The following is a 17,959-nucleotide window of genomic DNA, read 5'->3' as shown; positions in this document are numbered from 1 at the left end:
TTAACTCTTGATTCACAACATTGTGGAAGAGATCATTCTTTGTGATCTGCTACGCGTCCTGAGTTTTTTTTTTTTGTCAGCTGAATAAATTGATTCTCAAAACGTCACCAAATTCTGTGTTCATCTCGGTGGAAATTCACATCTAGTTGGAGTCATGGCTGTGATTGGGGAAAAAGGGAATTTTGGACTTGACCTGAAATTTGGTAGGCATGTGTATCGTCAGTAGAGCCACAAAAAAAGGCCGAACAAACAGTAAGTTAGCCACATTTGTTTGAAGCCGCCATGTCTGGCCATTTCTCTCTGACTCTTCATCCGCAGACAACAGACTGGAATGTTTTTAAAATTCTGCCGCTGACACTTGTTACCTATAGCAATATGAAATTTGGAAGAATTGTCTATAATGAGTAGACCCACAAAAAAAAAAGCCATGCCTGAAAGGATATTTTAGCAAAAAAAAAAATTGAGGGATACTTTTGGATACATCAGTATTTTTTTTAATTCAGCTACTTTAACTTGGCAACGTGAAATTTGGTAGGCATGTCTATCATGAGTAAACGCACCAAAAAAAAAAAAAATCTTTCAAAAAGACAAAGGAGGTCAGCCACATGGTATTAAGCGGTTCATTTTAGGGTCATTTTGGCCATTTCCAGAGATCCTTCAATGACATCTTATTCATTAAATATGACTAGACCCACAAAAAGTCTAAAAAAATCCATACCTGAAAACATCGATGTTAAGAAGACATTTAGGACCATTACCAGGCATACTTTATTGACAAGCGTTTCTGTCTGGAATGTTTTTCAAATTCAGCACTTGGAGCCAGTTTGTGCCAGCAACCTAAAATTTGCTAGACCTGTCTATCATGAGTAGACCCACCCAAAAAGTCAAGAGTAGATGCCTGAGAAGAACCAGGACGCCTTTCACGTTGGTCATCTGGTCTCATTTGAGGTCATCTTGGCCATTTCCAGGGATCCTTCATCAACAAACTTCCCTTACGATACTTACTGACATGTAATCATCATCAGTAGACCCCCAAAAAGTGTTCAATTTGAGAATTTGAGTTTTTGGACATTCCCTGTGGGTGTCAAAGTGTGCTGATTTGCCATGGAAAAAAAAAAAAAAAAAAAAACTTAGTTGACCCCAGGAGGTCAGAGATCGACTCAACGTGTGCTTGATGTCAGGGTTGTCGAGCTTTGCAACTGACAAATGTAATTTGATCACAGGCATTTGACTGTTAAGTAATGGAACAAGATGTAACGTCGACGCTGCTTGGTCGAAAGCCACGGGGTGTGATCTGAAGTCATTTGGAGCAGCAGAATGTGTTTAAAACCTGACTGACTGGCTCCCAAGAAATGATAAGAGGTGCGTGGCCCGCTCGGCTTTGCAGATATTAACTGGCTCTCGCTGTCGTGTTGCAACAGAGTGCTGCCGAGAGACCGCGACACGGCGTGCCAAGATGAGTTTGCTGTTGAACAATTCGGGTGAGTCAAAAGTAATCCCAACTCCTTTCAGCTGTACTAAATCATTTTATTACAAATGAAAATCAAGTCCTTTTTTCAAACCCTTAAGCCCCAGATTCTTTTTCCCCCCCTCCTTGCTAAATGCATTTAAAAAAAAAATGTATTTCTGTACCGGCATGTATTTATTTAGTTAGTTATTGTAGCCATCAAATGTGTACAACACTGCGATTTATTTACTTATTTTTTTCAACTATTTGAGATTTAATGGCAAGATCTGGTCCAGGTTTTTTTGGTACCTTTTATCTCAGCGAGGAGGCGGCTTTGACCCAAAGGCTATGTGACTCATTCTGATTTGTGGGAAAAACCAACACGTGTGCACGTCTTTGCGCACCCACACAGTCTATTAGCTTAGTGCTAATGTATAATAAAAAACATAGATGGGCGAATGGAAATTCAAGACTTGCAATTCTGCATACTTGCAATTCGGCACCCGCAGATTGTCTTTTTTTTTTTTTTCCGGTTAAGAATAAATATCGATTTTTTTGGGGGTGTGTGGGGGTGGGGGGGGGGGTTGTTTTATTTTGCTTGTTTTTCCTTTCTGCATGAAAAAATGTTGAACTTTTATCAGCAGTGACGCTTCAAAGTGTTTGCCTCCGGAAACTAAAATCGATGAAGGTTAATTACCACTTTGTGTGAGAGTTAAAAAAAAAAAAAAAAACACCAACCCAATAATTACCACACCCCGGCGTCACACAAACACACATACACAAGTACTGCTAATAAATGTTTTTTAAAAAAATCAGTTTTAAGAACATACCTGTAGGTCACAAGAGGCATTTTTTTTTTCCACCCGACGTAGCACGATCTAACGCTTCTTTTTGTTGCTGTCACGCGCGTCAGTGTTCACGGGCGTGGACGTGCACAGCAAGAGCAACCACCAGGACCATCACACCAATGATTTTCCCGAAGATCAGCTGACCGTCCGCAGGGGACAGGCCTTCAAGGTCACCTTGAAATTGGCCAAGCCTTTCAAGCAGGGCATCGATTCCCTCGTCCTCATCGCCTCCACCGGGGGTAAGCGCTCGCTTGTCCGACTCGCCGATTCATTTGTGATGTACGTATGAATTTGTGGGAAAAGTGCGGATTGATTGAAAAATCCAATTTAAAATCAATCAAAGCAAATCAGATCATCAAATCATTGCAAGAGAAGGGCAGAATCGCTGCAGCTTACGCTTTCATTATCATCGAATGACCTCATTGTTTCATTCGATGAATGCGTTTTAAAACAATCACAATTCAGTATGAAATTCATCCATCCATCCATTTTCTGAACCGCTTAATCCTCACTAGGGTCGCGGGGGTTGCTGGAGCCTATCCCAGCCGTCTTCGGGCAGTAGGCGGGGGACACCCTGAATCGGTTGCCAGCCAATCGCAGGGCACACATAGACGAACAACCGTCCACGCTCACACTCACACCTAGGGACAATTTAGAGTGTTCAATCAGCCTGCCACGCATGTTTTTGGAATGTGGGAGGAAACCGGAGCACCCGGAGAAAACCCACGCAGGCCCGGAGAGAACATGCAAACTCCACACAGGGAGGCCGGAGCTGGAATCGAACCCGGTACCTCTGCACTGTGAAGCCCACGTGCTAACCACTGGGCCTACCGGGCCGCCCTCAGTATGAAATATAAAAATAAATTGGAGTGAGCAATTTCAGGAAGAAAGAAAAAAGAAAAAACACGGCCCAATTTAGTCAGCTAAGTAGATGACGTCAAAGACGCTAACTGACTAAGCGCCAAACTGTCAATCAATCCAACAGGAAGTCACGCTTCCGAGGAGAAGGGCACCTCGTGTCGCTTCGGAGTCCCGGACACGGGCGGCAGCTTGGCTTCGGCCAAAGCCGCGTGGACCGCCAAGCTGGACTTTGGCTTGTCGGCCAACAGCTTGCCGGTGGTCATCACGCCCCCCGCGGACGCCCCCATCGGCAGGTACACTTTGAAGGCCACCCTGTGGGGGGAGGACAAGACGGTCACCACGCTGGTGCTGCTCTACAACCCCTGGTTCTCTGGTATGCTCCTGAAAGATGGGGATATTTCCAAATGTTATGCAACTTCTAATGAGCGTGCGCATGTCATTCAACTTCAAAAGCAGGTGTTGTCTCTGTACTCATTTACGAAACACTCCCTCGGTACCTTCGGCCAAAAAGTATGAAGCGCATAGTCACGTGACCGATTGGGTTCAGCAAGGTTCTAATAGTTGGCGAAAACTAACGATCATCACCGCAATTGAAAAAGCACCGTCGTTTGCAAAATGAAATTAAAAAAAAAAAACAAGAGAGCACCATTCAGACTTGCTAGCATTGTTCGACCAATCAAAGGAAGGAAAATTGCAGACTTGTCCTGAAATCTTCCTGGTTGAAGAGAACCAAAAAAAAAAAATCCCTGCCGTCAATAATGACTACATCACGTATCCGCATTTAAGGGAAGATTATTTGAGATGGCAGCACATAGAATCTGAAATCGGATTGGACAAAAAAAAAAAAAAAAAAAAGAATATACTCTCCACACGCTATGAAATGGGGATAATAGACGCATGGAAGTGAAGGAATACAATTTAATGCAAGTTGTTATGTCAGTGCTGCTGATACTCAAGGCAGTGTGTATTCATTCATTCATCTTCCGAGCCGCTTGATCCTCACCAGGGTCGCGGGGGTGCTGGAGCCTATCCCAGCTGTCTTAACTCGTGAGTGATGCCCTCTAGTGTCTAAATGCTATTACTCATTTAGTGAATGCTATTACTCATTTAGCCACTAGAGGGAAGCAGTACTCTATGAAACATCACTCGCCAGTCTACGAGACCTCAGTCAATGCAACACGTGTTCCATTGCGCCCAACCTGCGGGCCAGACGGCACTGATTTTATGACAGGGGCCGAGGGCCGGATGAAATTCGGCCGCGGGCCGGAGTTTGCACATGCCTGATTTAGAGTGTTCAATCAGCCTGCCACGCATGTTTTTGGAACGTGGGAGGAAACCGGAGCACCCGGAGAAAACCCACGCAGGCCCGGGGAGAACATGCAAACTCCACACAGGGAGGCCGCAGCTGGAATCGAACCCGGTACCTCTGCACTGTGAAGCCCACGTGCTAACCACTGGACTACCGGGCCGCCCGGCAGTGTATACAGAACTGCATATATTGTTATTTTTTTATATACGTTTTTTTTTGGGGGGGGGGGCTATGCAGGAGACTCCGTGTTCTTGCCGGATGAGTCGAAGAGAGAAGAATATGTGCTGAATGAACAGGGAGTCATCTACAGAGGAAGTTTACATTACATTATACCTTTGAGGTGGGACTTTGGACTGGTATGTCAAAGGCGCGCACGCATACGGGTCCGAAACCAAGATATTTGTATTGAGTGTGGATCTCAACCAGTCCTCCTTGTCTCTTCCTTCCTTCCTGTGCAGTTTGAAGACGACATGGTTGATATTTGCCTCAACATCCTGGACAAGAGTCTGAACTACAGAAAGAACCCCGCCGACGATCTGGCCTCCCGCAGCGACCCGGTCTACGTGGGCCGCGTGATCAGTGCCATGGTAGGTCTGGGATAGATAGAGGCTATGGATTTGGACCGTATGTGCTGATGCGGGTGCGCTCGCACGGTTAGATCAACAGTCCGGACGACAGAGGTGTCCTGATGGGCAACTGGTCGGATTCCTTTGAGGGCGGCCACTCGCCGTCCCACTGGAGCGGCAGCTATAGCATCCTCTCCATGTGGAAGAACAACAACTTCCGGACGGTCAAGTACGGCCAGTGCTGGGTCTTTGCCGGCGTCATGTGTTCAGGTAATATCACCGCTACCGACATATGGAACGGAGCTTGCCGGAGAGCTTCTTCAAGCTTGGTTGCCCGACATGTTGCATCCTTGCTGAAATCCGTTTGGGTTTTCCCTCAGTCATGCGTCTGCTGGGCATTCCCACCCGCGTGGTCACTAACTTCATGTCGGCCCACGACACGGACGCCAGCCTTACCATCGACGTATACCACGCCGACGAGGGGGCCAGGCACAAAGAGTCCAATGACAGTATCTGGTCAGTGGGGGTGTGGCGTTGTTGTGTGGTGTGCTGAACCGGTTGCCGGCCAATCACAGGGCACGCAGAGACAAACAACCATCCGCGCTCGCACTCACACCTAGGGACAATTTAGAGCAGGGGTGTCCAAACTTTTTGCCAAGGGGGCCAGATTTTATGTGGTAAAATGTCGGGTGGCCGACCTTGGCTGACATTCTTTACATTGAACAACAATATTGTTCAAGAAATTTTAGTAAGCCAGTCTGTTTCACATTTCCATTTTTATTTTAATTTCAACAATCTTAAGAATTTCTTTTGGTTCATTTGAAACAGGAATTTGAAATGGGAATTTCTCCATTGTGAGACAAATAAAGGTTTTCTTATAAAAAATATGACATATCAGTCAATATAAACACGGAGTGATGTCTTGTTAACTCGTGAGTGATGCCCTCTAGTGTCTAAATGCTATTACTCATTTAGTGACTGCTATTACTCATTTAGCCACTAGAGGGAAGCAGTACTCTATGAAACAACACTCACCAGTCTACGAGACCTCAGTCAATGCAACACGTGTTCCATTGCGCCCAACCTGCGGGCCAGACGGCACTGATTTTATGACAGGGGCCGAGGGCCGGAGTTTGGAGATGCCTGATTTAGAGTGTTCAATCAGCCTGCCGTGCATGTTTTTGGAATGTGTGAGGAAAACGGAGTACCCGGAAAAAACCCACACAGGCCCTGTGAGAACATGCAAACTCCACACAGGAAGGCAGGAGCTGGAATTGAACCCAGAACCTCTGCACTGTGAGGTTGACGCGCTAACCGCTCGACTACCGGGCCGTCTGGGTTTGATTAGTATGATTTATTTTGGTCTTGTATTGTATGGCCTGTCCCCTCAGGAACTATCACGTGTGGGTTGAGTCGTGGATGAAGCGTCCTAAGCTGAAGGCCAATCGCACATATGACGGCTGGCAGGTTCTGGATGCTACGCCGCAGGAGACCAGTGACGGTCAGGCCACAGTGTTGTCCTCCGTTGTCGTCTTTGGTGTCAGCCTCGCAGGGGCGGTTCTGGATCAATTTCACTGAAGGGGCCGGGCTGGGGCCAGGGGTTTTGATGGGGGGGCACATTCAACCCAGGGCTAAAAAGACAGATTCGAAATCTTATTTGACTTTTTATTTCTTCAGACTTTGAAATTGTAGTCATAACATTACAGTGATGAGGGAAAAAAAACAGTATTAGGAGGGCTAAAATGTCTGCAAGCGTAACAATACGCCGTGTCCGTCTGTTGAGAATATTCAAGCCAGGGATGATATGGCACCAGCCTACCGGGGACGAAAATTGCAAATACACTGAAGCTAAATGTTTTACATGCATATAATTATCCAAATTTCAAAAGGCAGTGTCTTATATATTGATTCTGTTAAATAAAAATAAAAAGGGAGACTAAAAAAGTTATACACACACACACACACAAACACGCGCACACACAAACGCGCGCGCACACACACACACACACATATAGCACTGTCGTGGTAATTTCCTTCTCTGCGGACTGCTTCTCATTTTCCCGCTCATTTTTAAGTGGCGCAGCGCACTAAAGGGTCCGACTAGAATGTTAAATCACGCACTTTGGTTCCACCTTTCGCGTTGGCGACTCGGCACGACTGCGTAATCTGCGCTCGGAGGGGGTGGGGGGGGGGGCAGAATGAGTGCTACAGGGGCACTGACCCCCGTTGCCCCCCCACCCCCACCCCAACCCAGAATCGAGTGACACGTTTTCACGCCGTCCCAGTACTTTTGTCATCATACTGTAGATTCTGTTACTCTTCGTCTTCCCTCTTCCTGCTGTCTTGTTGACTTACAAACCTGTTAACTGGTTTTGTTTGGCTCAGGTTTGTACCAGTGCGGCCCCTCCTCTTTGATTGCCATCTTGAACGGCGAGACCCAGCTTCCGTACGACGTCCCCTTCGTCTTCGCCGAGGTCAACGCAGACTGCGTCGACTGGCTGGTGAGGGCCAAGACGACGAGTCAATTGACGTTTCGAAGTCGCGTTGCGCTCGTTGAATGGCGCGCATGTGTGCGCGTGCGCATGTTCAGACGAAAGCTGACGGCACCGACGTGAAGATGATCTCGGACACCAAGCGAGTCGGACATTACATATCCACCAAGGGTGTGGGCAACAATAGGCGCGAGGACATCACCAAGTACTACAAGCACAGGGAGGGTGAGTATCCTGGGCACGCACGCATATCCCAGCCACGCACACATTTGACGCACAAATCTGCTGCCGTGTTTCAGGCACGGAGGCCGAACGGAATGTGTTCATGTACGCCATCAGCGATGACAAAGATAGCGAGCCAGACAGAGGCCCCCCGGAAACCCCCAAACCACCAACCCCACCGCGCCCACTGCCGCAGCTCATGATACAACTTGTTGAGGTTTGGCTTCCTGCTGTTGCCTTTCACGCTGCCGCTTTTTCATGACACAGATACGAGCGAGATTACTTTTGTTGTTGTTGTGGGGGCGGGGGCAGACGTCGGCACCAGAGTATGGGAAGGACGTCCAGATGAAGCTGGTGATGAGCAGCGACAGCAGAGTGGAAAGGATGCTCAACGTCCGCATCACCGTGGATGGGATGCACTACAACGGCACCTTTGTCGCCACCATCCAATCCGAAGTCAAGGAAGGGACGCTGCGCCCTTTCCGAGGTCAAACTCTTAAAAACATCTTCTTTGTGTTCAAGTCCAACCCCAATTTTTTTTTTCTCGAGCAAACCACATTGAGTCATCTCAAATTTAAGCTCTCGTGTGATTTGTTTACATTTGTTGTAAATATAACTTTTAAAAAAAAATCTGAGATCAGTGATCAAAATAGTTTTTGTAGGGAGTCAAATTTGACAAGGGGTTAGAAAAAAAATAACTAGGAATAAAGACAAAATTAAATAATTTTCCACAAATTGCATCTCGTCATACCTCGATTTAAAGGTCTTAATGTGAGATTTCCGGATCAGTCTTTGCCCTGCAAATTCTGAAACTGACCATAGCAATTTTTGGTGGCTCACAATATATATATTTTTTTTTTTTTGCGAAAAAACCACAGCATGTCATACATCAAATTAAAGCCTGTGGTGATGGCTTTTTCATCGCTGTAATGATTTTATCAATATGAGTATAGATTTTGTCAGTCTGGGCCTACTGACTGTTTTTTTTGGCCTAATTTGACTAGTGTTGGCTAAAAATATATTTTTGCAACAAACCACATACCTCAAATTAAAGGTCTTTTTCAGTTCTGCAATGGTTTTGTAAAAATGTATTTATGAAGTGAGCAAAACATTTTTGGAGGGTCAATCTTGATGAGGAACAGGTAAAAAAAAATTGAGACAAACCACCTCCGTAAGCCAAATTAAAGATCTCCATGAGAGCTTTTCACATGTGTAATTATTTTGCTGATGCACTTTCTTACGATGACATATTGAGCAAAAACATGCTTTTTTTTTTTCTTTTTCTTTTTTTGGGGCTGGAAAATATTGTAGAGCTGACAATACCCATTGTGATCCCCGCGCGTTCGTACCTCAAGCACATGATGTACGCCGACAGCTTGAAGGTGTCGGCCGTGGTGACGGACAAGAAGTATCCCGACAAAAAGTACCTGGCGGAGGAAGACGTGATACTGCATGACCCTCCCGTTACAGTCACTGTAAGTCCACCACACCAAACTTGCCTTTTCTACTCGTGTTGTTTAAAAACCAATAAAAAACTTTCAACCATTCCATTAAGTCGACATGTATTTATGTGCCCTCCTCATTGTGGCAATACACAAAGACCAAAGATTGTTTAGGGCCATACTAGAATTTTTTTTAAATGAAGGGGAAAAAAAAGTTAATTTTGTGATTTTTTTGGGGGGGGGGGAATGGAAAAAAGTTGTCATCTTAGACATTGAGTTATGCTAAAATACAAAAAAACTCATTCTACTTATTTATTAAACATTGATTTTGTTTAGCCCACTTTATTCAACTTTATTACTTTAACTTTATATCACATTTTTGTAGAAAGTATATGATAATAATCTTCTAACATTTCGTCTTTTGGGGGTCGGGGTAAAAAAAAATGCAACATTCTTTCCGTAATTTTGTGACTGTTTTTTTCTTTCTTGTGACTTATTAAAAAAAAAAAAAAGACAAGAATCCAGCTTTGCGCTTGTAAAATCCTGACTCCTCCTTTGGCTTTGGGTGCAAATTGCGCCTTCATGTACGTTCTGACCTTACTGTCACTGAACAACGTGAAATTCAAACACGAAAGCAGCGCAGCCGACTAGTCGCCAGGTGTGTCAGCGCTAACGTGCGTAAGAATGCTACGGAAAAAAAAGTGTTCTGAGTGTTTCCAGTTGTCATTCGGGGACCCGCTTTAAATGTTGATGAAAGAACTTGATTTGCTTGTGTGGCAGGTTAACGGTTATGTACGGCAGCACCAGGCGGCGTACGCAGAGGTGATCTTCATGAACCCCTTGCAGGAGACCCTTACGGGCATGACGCTGACCCTGTCGGGAAGCGGACTCTTGCGGCAGGAGTTCGAATTCGGGTAACAAAATCCCAGAGTAAGACCTCAGCCAAGGCCCCGCAGTCCTTTCAAGGACAAGGACCGTGTCTCAAAGTGGAATAAAATCAGCCCTTGAGACCACTTTCTCCAACCGACACAAAATTGGGTTGACATGCATCATAACAGGATGGACGAAAAAGTCTCGATCACGCCTCTCAGCGATAGGCCATTTTGGTTTGAAAGCAGCCCTTACACACGGAATCTGATGATGTTACACACATAAAGCGACACAATCATAATAACCGAATTGAATTAACTCTATCGTTCTTTTGTTCCCTCAGGCTTCCCAACTTGTCTCCCAACAACCGCATCCGCGTCCAGTTTGAGTTTGTCCCGTACAGGACAGGCATCAAGATGCTGGTGGCTGACATCCATTCATCCATTTTTAAAGATTTCAAGGGCAGCTGTGCAGTCAATGTCAGGCTGTGAATCATTCTCTTAATTTTTTTTTTTTTTAAAGAATCTGCTCAAATTTAGTTTTTTTTTAAAATATATTAATCGATGCTTAATTTTATGTAACCGTGGTGCTTTTATATTTTGATTTGGGTTTTTAAGATGTCGCCACAAGAGGGTAGCAATACGGAATAAGAAACGCAGCTTGGTTTGACATCAGAAAGGGTCTGATTGCTTAGGACAAGATGAGTGCGCACAATACAAAAATTACTTGAAATTTTACTTATTTTTGAGTGGATTACATTTTGGTCTTTTTTTTAAACACTCGAACGATAGTCAAGAATGTTTTATGCCTGTACCTTGAATAAAGAGCTGAAAATAGCCATGATGATTGATTGACATGATCTTTCACTTGAGATGATTACCTGAACCTCGATGCAGTATAAGCACTTTTTTTTGTTTGATTACGCCTTGCCTTTTGTTCAATCAGGTGCCAATTTTGTTGGAAACATTCCCAAAACCTCGAGCAACATTGTAGTAAGAACTACGTGTGACCATTTTTTGCATGAGAATCAGAAGATTATGACATGTTTATTTGGGATGTTCTGTAATCGTATGAGGAAACCCTTCATCAAGACCTTCGGTTTGAGGTGGGATTTGATGTGCTTTCTTGTGATTTGATTGTTGCCTTGCTTACTGTGTTAGTAGACAATGTGTTTCTTTTTTTTGTTTTTTACATTACCATATGAAGATATATAAAGTAAATAATCTTGTATATGGCAAGTCTTCAACATTACCTTAGATTTGAGGTGCCACTTTGAAGTTTTTTTGATTGGATTTTTGACATACCGATCGAGTGATATATCGAGACAGTACCTTAAATTTGTGAAACGATATAAAATGTTTCGTGTTGCAGGTAAATTGATTTGATTTGGTGATTAGTTCATAAAAAATGCTGAAAAAAGTTTTATCGTATGAAGATATTTTGAGAACATATTTTTTATAAGACACGTACGACTTGATGAGGTTTGTATAACTATATGCAGTACTTTACATTTAAATAACGGCTTGCATTAGATAAGCGACTCGCCGGCTACTGCTAAAGCTCAGTGAAGCTAATTTCAGGAAGAGATGGACCTGGAGTCGGGAAATTTTGAACATGTTTTGGCGACAAGAAAAAAATGTTTGCGACCATTTAAAGTGCTGGCTAACGCCTCAAGGCGTCCATCTTGTTATGCTCACATATTAAAAGGTAACATTTTCACACTTTGTCCCCTTGAACGCAGAACACGGTCGCATAAGCATTCCTGTTGTCCAGGAAACTTGAATGCAGCATCCACCGGCCTTCTCTGTCACGACAATCGTCATCCTCCGCGCAGACAAGTGAGCACAGCCGGCAGGAGAGTTCCGGACACGCCGCCCCCACTGCTCACCCTCCACTGCATTTAGCACAATCAGTTCCAGCGCGACCACGACAAAACTAACAACCAAAAGGGAGAAAAGAAAACAGGCCGGGGAGGAATGACTGTGCCGCTTACGTTAGCGAGTTAATTATATTTTCAAACGTTACGCGCCGCCCGCCAACTTCTGTCGCTTAATCCGCCATCTCGTCCGAAACCGGTAAGCTATAAGAGACCCCCCCCCACCTCATCTCTCCCAAACATCCCCAACACGCCGGCTGGTGTTGCCTTAGCTTCCATCTTAGCCAAGCATTCGGAAGTGTGCTGGTTAGTTTAGCTTCCACCGTCCGTTTACATGAGTTTGTTAGCTTAGCTTCAGAAAGAAAACGTCGTTATTGGCTAGTCGCTAGCATGACATAACATCTAACTCAAGCGTCGTCTTGTTTTATTTGCATTTTCGGAAATTAAAAAAATGCAAGTAATTTGTTTAGTAAGAGGCATTTCCCCCTTCAATGTGTCCTCATAAATAATGAGTTTGATAACTGTCACGTTCCAGTGAATAGTCGGCCCGGTTTCTTTTCACCTAAACCGAATGAACGGACTGTGGGTGGAAATAATATTCGAGAATGTTCCGCGGTGACATTGTTATTTTATGTGTATGTTGTAACAAATGTCCCATCGAAGTCAGTTGCCATGTGTGCCGAGCTTCTTATTCTCCGAAAAACAGGAACGTCAGAATGACTTCGAAAGTGAAGCAGTGGGCCGAGCTCAAACTAGCCGGCAATGAGTGCTTCAAGGCCGGCCAGTACGGAGAGGCTACCCGCATCTACAGCCTGGCCATCAGCGAGCTACACAAGTCTAGTAAGTCTGCTTCCATATCGACTGCCATACTTAATTTTATTTTAACTTACACTACGACTAATGAAGTAAGTAACACATGGAAAGAAAATACTGCCAAGGGCTTTATGGGAGGCATTTTGGCCTCTTTCACATCACCGGTAAAAGTCGGCATTTTCCCCTACGTCCCATGAAGGTTGCTTACCAAGTGTATTTACTACCTACCTAGGTACTTAACAACTAGAGATGGGCGGGTGAACCTTGATGACTCTTTTAACGTCAAGGCAACCTCCGTCACTAAACGGGGTCAAACTATGGCAGGATAAAAATCAAAGTAAAAATAATGCCACTGATCGATGCATTTACGGTACGTAATGCTTAAGAATTCATCTAATGGTACGAAGTTTCCATAAAAATGCTGTTACATAAAGTCCTTGTGTTGCTCTTGTGTGCATCCTTCTTATAAAGGGATTGTTTCTGAACAAAAATGACAAAAGGGTACAGGAAAGTCTTTATTCCAAAGTAATTTCTCCACAATGGAAAGTTTTAGGTGGCCTCTTTTCACACTAGCTAATTCTCCGGGCTAAGAAAATATACGCTCTCATAGTTTAGATAAATAATTCAACATGTCACATTTAATGTTAATGTACAGGAAAAAGGAGCATAGTTGCAGACTGCCCACGTTGACGGACTCATTTGTTTGCTGGGCATCATCTTCATCATGCCTTGTGCGCAAATGCTTTAATATGCACAGGATATTTTTGCTATATGCTAATTTCTGCGTGCGTAGCAAACACATATTCATGAGTAAAATGCAAGTTTGCACGCACAGAAAACAAACAGAGTACTACTTACTTACCTTATTTGGCAGGATAAGATCAAAACAATCCCAAAGTCCTGAAGGCCGTTTTTTTTTTTTTTTGTAACTAACGCAACTAAGCTAGTAACTTCTCTCCTTCCAAACCAAACCCACGTTGTTCAATTTTTTTGGTGGCGATTGTAAACTGAAGTTGGGGTCAAACCAAGGGCAGTAACCAATCGATTTCGAGCTGTCCTTACTTGCCGTGACGTGTGAAGCTTTGAACATCATCGGTCACGTGATACTTGCAGAATGAATTCCTTTGTATTTAAGTCCAAATTGTAGATATTGATTCCTAATGTGTGGTCATGATTGTGCCTGCAGATCCAAAGAACGTGGAGGATTTGAGCGTGTTGCACTCCAACCGCGCCGCCAGCTACCTCAAAGAAGGAAACTGTGCCGAATGTCTCAAGGACTGTAACCTGTGAGTATCTTAAGCCCCCCCCCGCGCTCCCACTATTCGCTGGGGATAGGGAAGGTCGGTAGGGTGGCGATGAGCGAGTTTTTGTGCGTAACTGATGCTTCCTTAAAAGTGATATCATTTGTGATAAAGTTTTATTTTTATTTTTTTGCGGCGATTCATAGTTTAAATCCACGAATACCCCAGAAATCATGGATGTTCCACACCCACATGGCTGCTTCGGTTAGCAAAGCGTGCTTCAACGGCGATGGAGGAATAACCGCTCGACGGACATTGAAGTGTCTGAGCTAACGTGCAGATCCTTTTAACTAGCAAAGTAGTCTGGGTACGAGTCGTGGGCGTGTGACTGTGAGCTGGCTAAAGCTTGCCCCCGGTCTTCTGCCAGTTCTCTGGAGTTGGTGCCGTTCAACGTGAAGTCTTTATTGCGCCGGGCCGCCGCCTCAGAAGCTCAGGAGCGGTACCGCCAGGCCTACGTGGACTACAAGACTGCACTGCAACTGGACACGCACCTCGTGGCCGCGCACGAGGGAGCAAACAGGTACACGTTGCATGCATATTAACGACGGGTCGAGACTCGCTGATTCCACGGGTGAGCTTCATGTCAAGGTATTTTGTTGATCGTCAAGTCATGTAACTCGTCATGTATGTACCATGAGATCAAAACCATGTTAGCTTGTCACGTTTCGAGGCAATTACAAACTTTTAAGAGGGTCGTGCCTAGCTAGCAAGCTACCCAGGTAACCACCAACTTAATTAGTGACTTAAGACAGTTAAGTTTTTGATTTTGCCTCATGTTTATTTCGTTTTGGCTTTCGTTTAAATCCAGTTCGCTTTAATTAGTTTATAGAGCAGTTTTGTTAGTCATTGTACTTATTTTGTCAAGAGCTTCATTTTAATGCCGTTTTTATTAGTTTTAGTGGAGTACCGTATTTAAGTGTAAAAATTAAAAAAAGTGAAAATATTTTCTAATAAACTACAACTCTGAAACAAGTTTGACCTTCATTCCTCTGTACGAATCACGAAAAATACATTTGAAATGAACCCTAAAGCTTCATGTACGATATTCATTGACTCAGACAAAAATGAAGGACGTTTTTGCTGTAGTTGCAGTAAGCTTTATAAACGTAAGCTGTAGGGTTTTTTTTTTGGAAAGCGTTTTGTGTAAATTTTATTTACAAAGATGTTTCAATTTTAGTTATTTAATTTGGTTAACAAATGACCTTGCCACGTACCAACTTAAAAAAACAATTAGCTTGCTTCCCAAGCCACTTAACTTACCTTTCTTTTGTAGGATGACAAAAGCATTGACGGAGGTCGACGGTCCGTCGTGGCGAGAGAAGCTCCCCACCATCCCAGTCGTCCCCCTGGCGGTCCGAGAGAAGCTCAGCCGAGGGCCCCCTACCGCGCCGCCGCAACACAACGGCATCGCACAGAACCACAATCTAGCCGCTGAGGAGGATCTCCAGCGAGCCAGGTTGCTTAAGGAGGAAGGAAATGCACTGGTTAAGAAAGGGGCGCACGCCCAGGCTGCCGAAAAGTACACGCAGAGCATCTTCCACTACGGCAAAGAGGCCGCCACCTTCACCAACCGGTAGGTGAACAAGCAAGATGGCCGTGTTAGCGTAGCTTCAATGATAACCTCTGTGTGTGTTGTGGTCAGGGCATTGTGCTACTTGGCGCTGAAACGCTACCACGATGCGGTCAGCGACTGCGGAGCAGCGCTCGCCGTCGACGGCGCCAACGTCAAGGCGCTCTACCGACGAGCGCAGGCGTACAAGGAGCTCAAGGTGACAGCCTGCATGCCTACCAATTTACTGACGTACTTATTAGCAGGGCCCCGAGCGATTAATCTGTCGGCCAATATCGGCCCTTTTCCAAGTACTCATCAATCGTCCGGAGTTTTGCCGTCTCGTGAGACCAGCAAATGCAGTTTGGAGTCACTCTGGAAGATCTCCATTTGCCCCTAAACGCAGCTTGGATTCATTCATCCAATTAATGGCGAAAGATACATTTGTGGGTCCATGCTGATTTTCATGTTTTGAAAGCTTAAATTCCTCTCTGTTGTAAACTTTGATAGATAAAAGGACAAAATCGCACAAAACACTCCAATGTCATTATTTTTTTTGTTGTTTTAAGTGTTAAGGTTATTTTATTCATTTTCAAATTAATCGGTTACTGGATTTTTCTTCTGCCAGATATTTGAATCTGTGACAAAAAAAAAATTCAGATTGATCGGGCCCTCGTGCTTAGATCCCGAGATGAGGTCCTACCTGTCGAGTTCCCAAGCAACTTGCCTCCCCGAACGTTATTCTTACCCAGCCACTTGTTAAGATAACTTAGCAGTTTTCCTTTTTATTTTATTTTTTTCCTTCAGGAAATGAAAAGTTGCATCCGAGACCTGAACAAGCTCCTGGAGATTGAGCCAAACAACACTGCCGCCATCAAGCTGCTGCAGGAAGTGCAACAGCAGGAACAACAACAACAACAACCTCCGCAGGAGAAGAAGAAGAAGAGCAAGACCAAGAAGAGGTGACCACCGGATGCTTGTCTGTCTCGAAACACGGCGAAAAGGCAAAAGTGGGCGGAGTTAGCTCGATAAAGACATCCAATCACCACACAGTTATCCCGCCAATATCTCTTCCAGGCCCTACTCCTCTTCATCTTTCTGACCCAAGTGCCTGAAAGCACCGTCATCATCATCATCATCATCGTGTGGTCTTTGAGCTTATTCATTGATCATCTTTGATGTGGTCACCATCTGATTTTCCTTCTCTTCGTCGCTGCTCTGCTTTCAGCGTTTTTGATTTCGATCAGTCTTCTTTTTGTCCTCACCCCATGGTGTCTCTGAGCTCTTTCTCACCGTTGAAATCATTCACTGCTGTTACTGGCTATTAGTCATCAAAGATCCATTTGAACTGAGCTCGCTGGCAACAATTTTGTCTTGGAACGTCGCATCGGTCACCACCTGGCTGACACGAATGTCTTTGACCACGACTTGGATTTTCATTGCTCACTTTCATCCTCTTCATTGTCTTCCTTTCATTCTATAGTGTCAGCATGCGTCTTTGATCATTGCATTGCCGTTGATTTCTAAAGCAACCTCCTTTTGATATCCGTTTATCTTTCACTCCGCGTCCTTCCACTTAGCCATGTTTTTTTTAATCACTTCTTCACATCTGCTCTTGATCAGAGACTTTTTATTTCGTGTCTTAGCTGGTCTTTGTTCTTCTTGGTCATCACAGTCTCCATCTAGTTGCGTCTTCGATCTTATTGCCGTGACACCCGCGATCGCACATTTAGTTTTCTTGCCAGTTTAAAAATCTGCCTTCTGATCGGCCGGCAGAAGTGACATTGGCGGCGGCCATGCTGGAACTCGGATGAGAAACCTTTATTTTGGATCACATGATTGCGATAATGTCGTGCGGAAGGGGGGAAAAAAGTCACATTTCAGAAAAGTTTTTGACGTTTAATGTTCTTGTTCATTTTTTGTGTCTCCGTCAAGTAAAAGGTGAAAGAAAATGATCCAGGGCTACCCCAATTGCCATGAGGGTGCAGAGGCATCAGTTTTTTTCCTTAATCATTTTGTGGTTTTATTCAAGCAAAGTCAAAACAGTCACAATCACGTGCACACGTTAAGCAATAAAACCATCATACAAGCAAATGTGCCATTTCTTGAATTGAAGTAGAAGAATGGTTAAAAAGTGATCAATGAACTAAATATATTTTTGCATGTCATGATTTAAAAGATAAAATTAACAGTGAAAGAAAAAAAATTTCCTCCCCCCAAAGCAAACGAAAGTAGCATTTCCACAACCACGAATAAACCAGTTGCTTCAGAAAGCAAACGCCACCTTGCTTAGGATGCAATTTTAATCAAATGTCAGCTCTGGTGACTATAGAAACCTGTCCAACATGGCAAATTGTCTGTCA

General features: G+C 44.2%; 3 protein-coding genes across 4 annotated transcripts in view; all 3 read left to right on the top strand.

The window, feature by feature from the left end:
• pigu (phosphatidylinositol glycan anchor biosynthesis, class U) overlaps positions 1 to 3,235 on the top strand; it is a 97,330-nt gene extending 94,095 nt beyond the window's left edge. Inside the window, exon 13 of the transcript XR_007964129.1 lies at positions 3,224 to 3,235. The gene's annotated coding sequence lies outside the window, so the exon portion shown is untranslated. The remainder of the gene's footprint in view (positions 1 to 3,223) is intronic.
• On the top strand, positions 126 to 10,561 carry tgm8 (transglutaminase 8). 2 transcript variants are annotated; one of them, XM_052076299.1, is made up of 16 exons: positions 126 to 252; positions 1,422 to 1,481; positions 2,361 to 2,534; positions 3,281 to 3,529; positions 4,703 to 4,821; positions 4,924 to 5,052; positions 5,124 to 5,301; positions 5,412 to 5,547; positions 6,423 to 6,532; positions 7,417 to 7,532; positions 7,622 to 7,748; positions 7,823 to 7,962; positions 8,058 to 8,232; positions 9,057 to 9,220; positions 9,968 to 10,101; positions 10,401 to 10,561. In XM_052076299.1, exons 1-16 carry the CDS (start codon positions 210 to 212, stop codon positions 10,546 to 10,548), a joined length of 2,202 nt encoding a protein of 733 aa, XP_051932259.1. In that variant the 5' UTR covers positions 126 to 209; the 3' UTR covers positions 10,549 to 10,561. The 2 variants fall into 2 exon arrangements, with proteins under 2 accessions (XP_051932259.1, XP_051932260.1); XM_052076300.1 differs by lacking the exon at positions 10,401 to 10,561 and adding an exon at positions 10,199 to 10,320 and having other exon boundaries at positions 9,968 to 10,145.
• A 1,339-nt stretch (positions 10,562 to 11,900) lies between these two features.
• tomm34 (translocase of outer mitochondrial membrane 34) lies at positions 11,901 to 17,690 on the top strand. The gene is made up of 8 exons (XM_052076359.1): positions 11,901 to 12,132; positions 12,640 to 12,773; positions 13,933 to 14,032; positions 14,415 to 14,567; positions 15,321 to 15,620; positions 15,690 to 15,816; positions 16,404 to 16,558; positions 17,532 to 17,690. Exons 2-8 carry the CDS (start codon positions 12,650 to 12,652, stop codon positions 17,539 to 17,541), a joined length of 969 nt encoding a protein of 322 aa, XP_051932319.1. The 5' UTR covers positions 11,901 to 12,132; positions 12,640 to 12,649; the 3' UTR covers positions 17,542 to 17,690.
• The last annotated feature ends 269 nt before the right edge of the window (positions 17,691 to 17,959 follow it).

The sequence above is a fragment of the Hippocampus zosterae genome, chromosome 9 (genome assembly GCF_025434085.1).
Source record: "Hippocampus zosterae strain Florida chromosome 9, ASM2543408v3, whole genome shotgun sequence".
NCBI classification, from domain to species: domain Eukaryota; kingdom Metazoa; phylum Chordata; class Actinopteri; order Syngnathiformes; family Syngnathidae; genus Hippocampus; species Hippocampus zosterae.
The sequence above is the reverse complement of the archived record's forward strand: the minus strand, read 5'-3'. Positions and strand labels throughout refer to the sequence as shown.

Coding starts and splice junctions, on each gene's coding strand:
- tgm8 (XM_052076299.1), top strand. CDS start 210: ATGTGTATCGTCAGTAGAGCCACAAAAAAAGGCCGAACAAACA. Junction 5,302..5,411: donor TGCCGGCGTCATGTGTTCAG/GTAATATCACCG, acceptor GTTTTCCCTCAG/TCATGCGTCTGCTGGGCATT. Junction 7,533..7,621: donor CAGACTGCGTCGACTGGCTG/GTGAGGGCCAAG, acceptor GCGCATGTTCAG/ACGAAAGCTGACGGCACCGA.
- tomm34 (XM_052076359.1), top strand. CDS start 12,650: ATGACTTCGAAAGTGAAGCAGTGGGCCGAGCTCAAACTAGCCGGCAAT. Junction 12,774..13,932: donor CAGCGAGCTACACAAGTCTA/GTAAGTCTGCTT, acceptor TTGTGCCTGCAG/ATCCAAAGAACGTGGAGGAT. Junction 14,033..14,414: donor TGTCTCAAGGACTGTAACCT/GTGAGTATCTTA, acceptor GTCTTCTGCCAG/TTCTCTGGAGTTGGTGCCGT.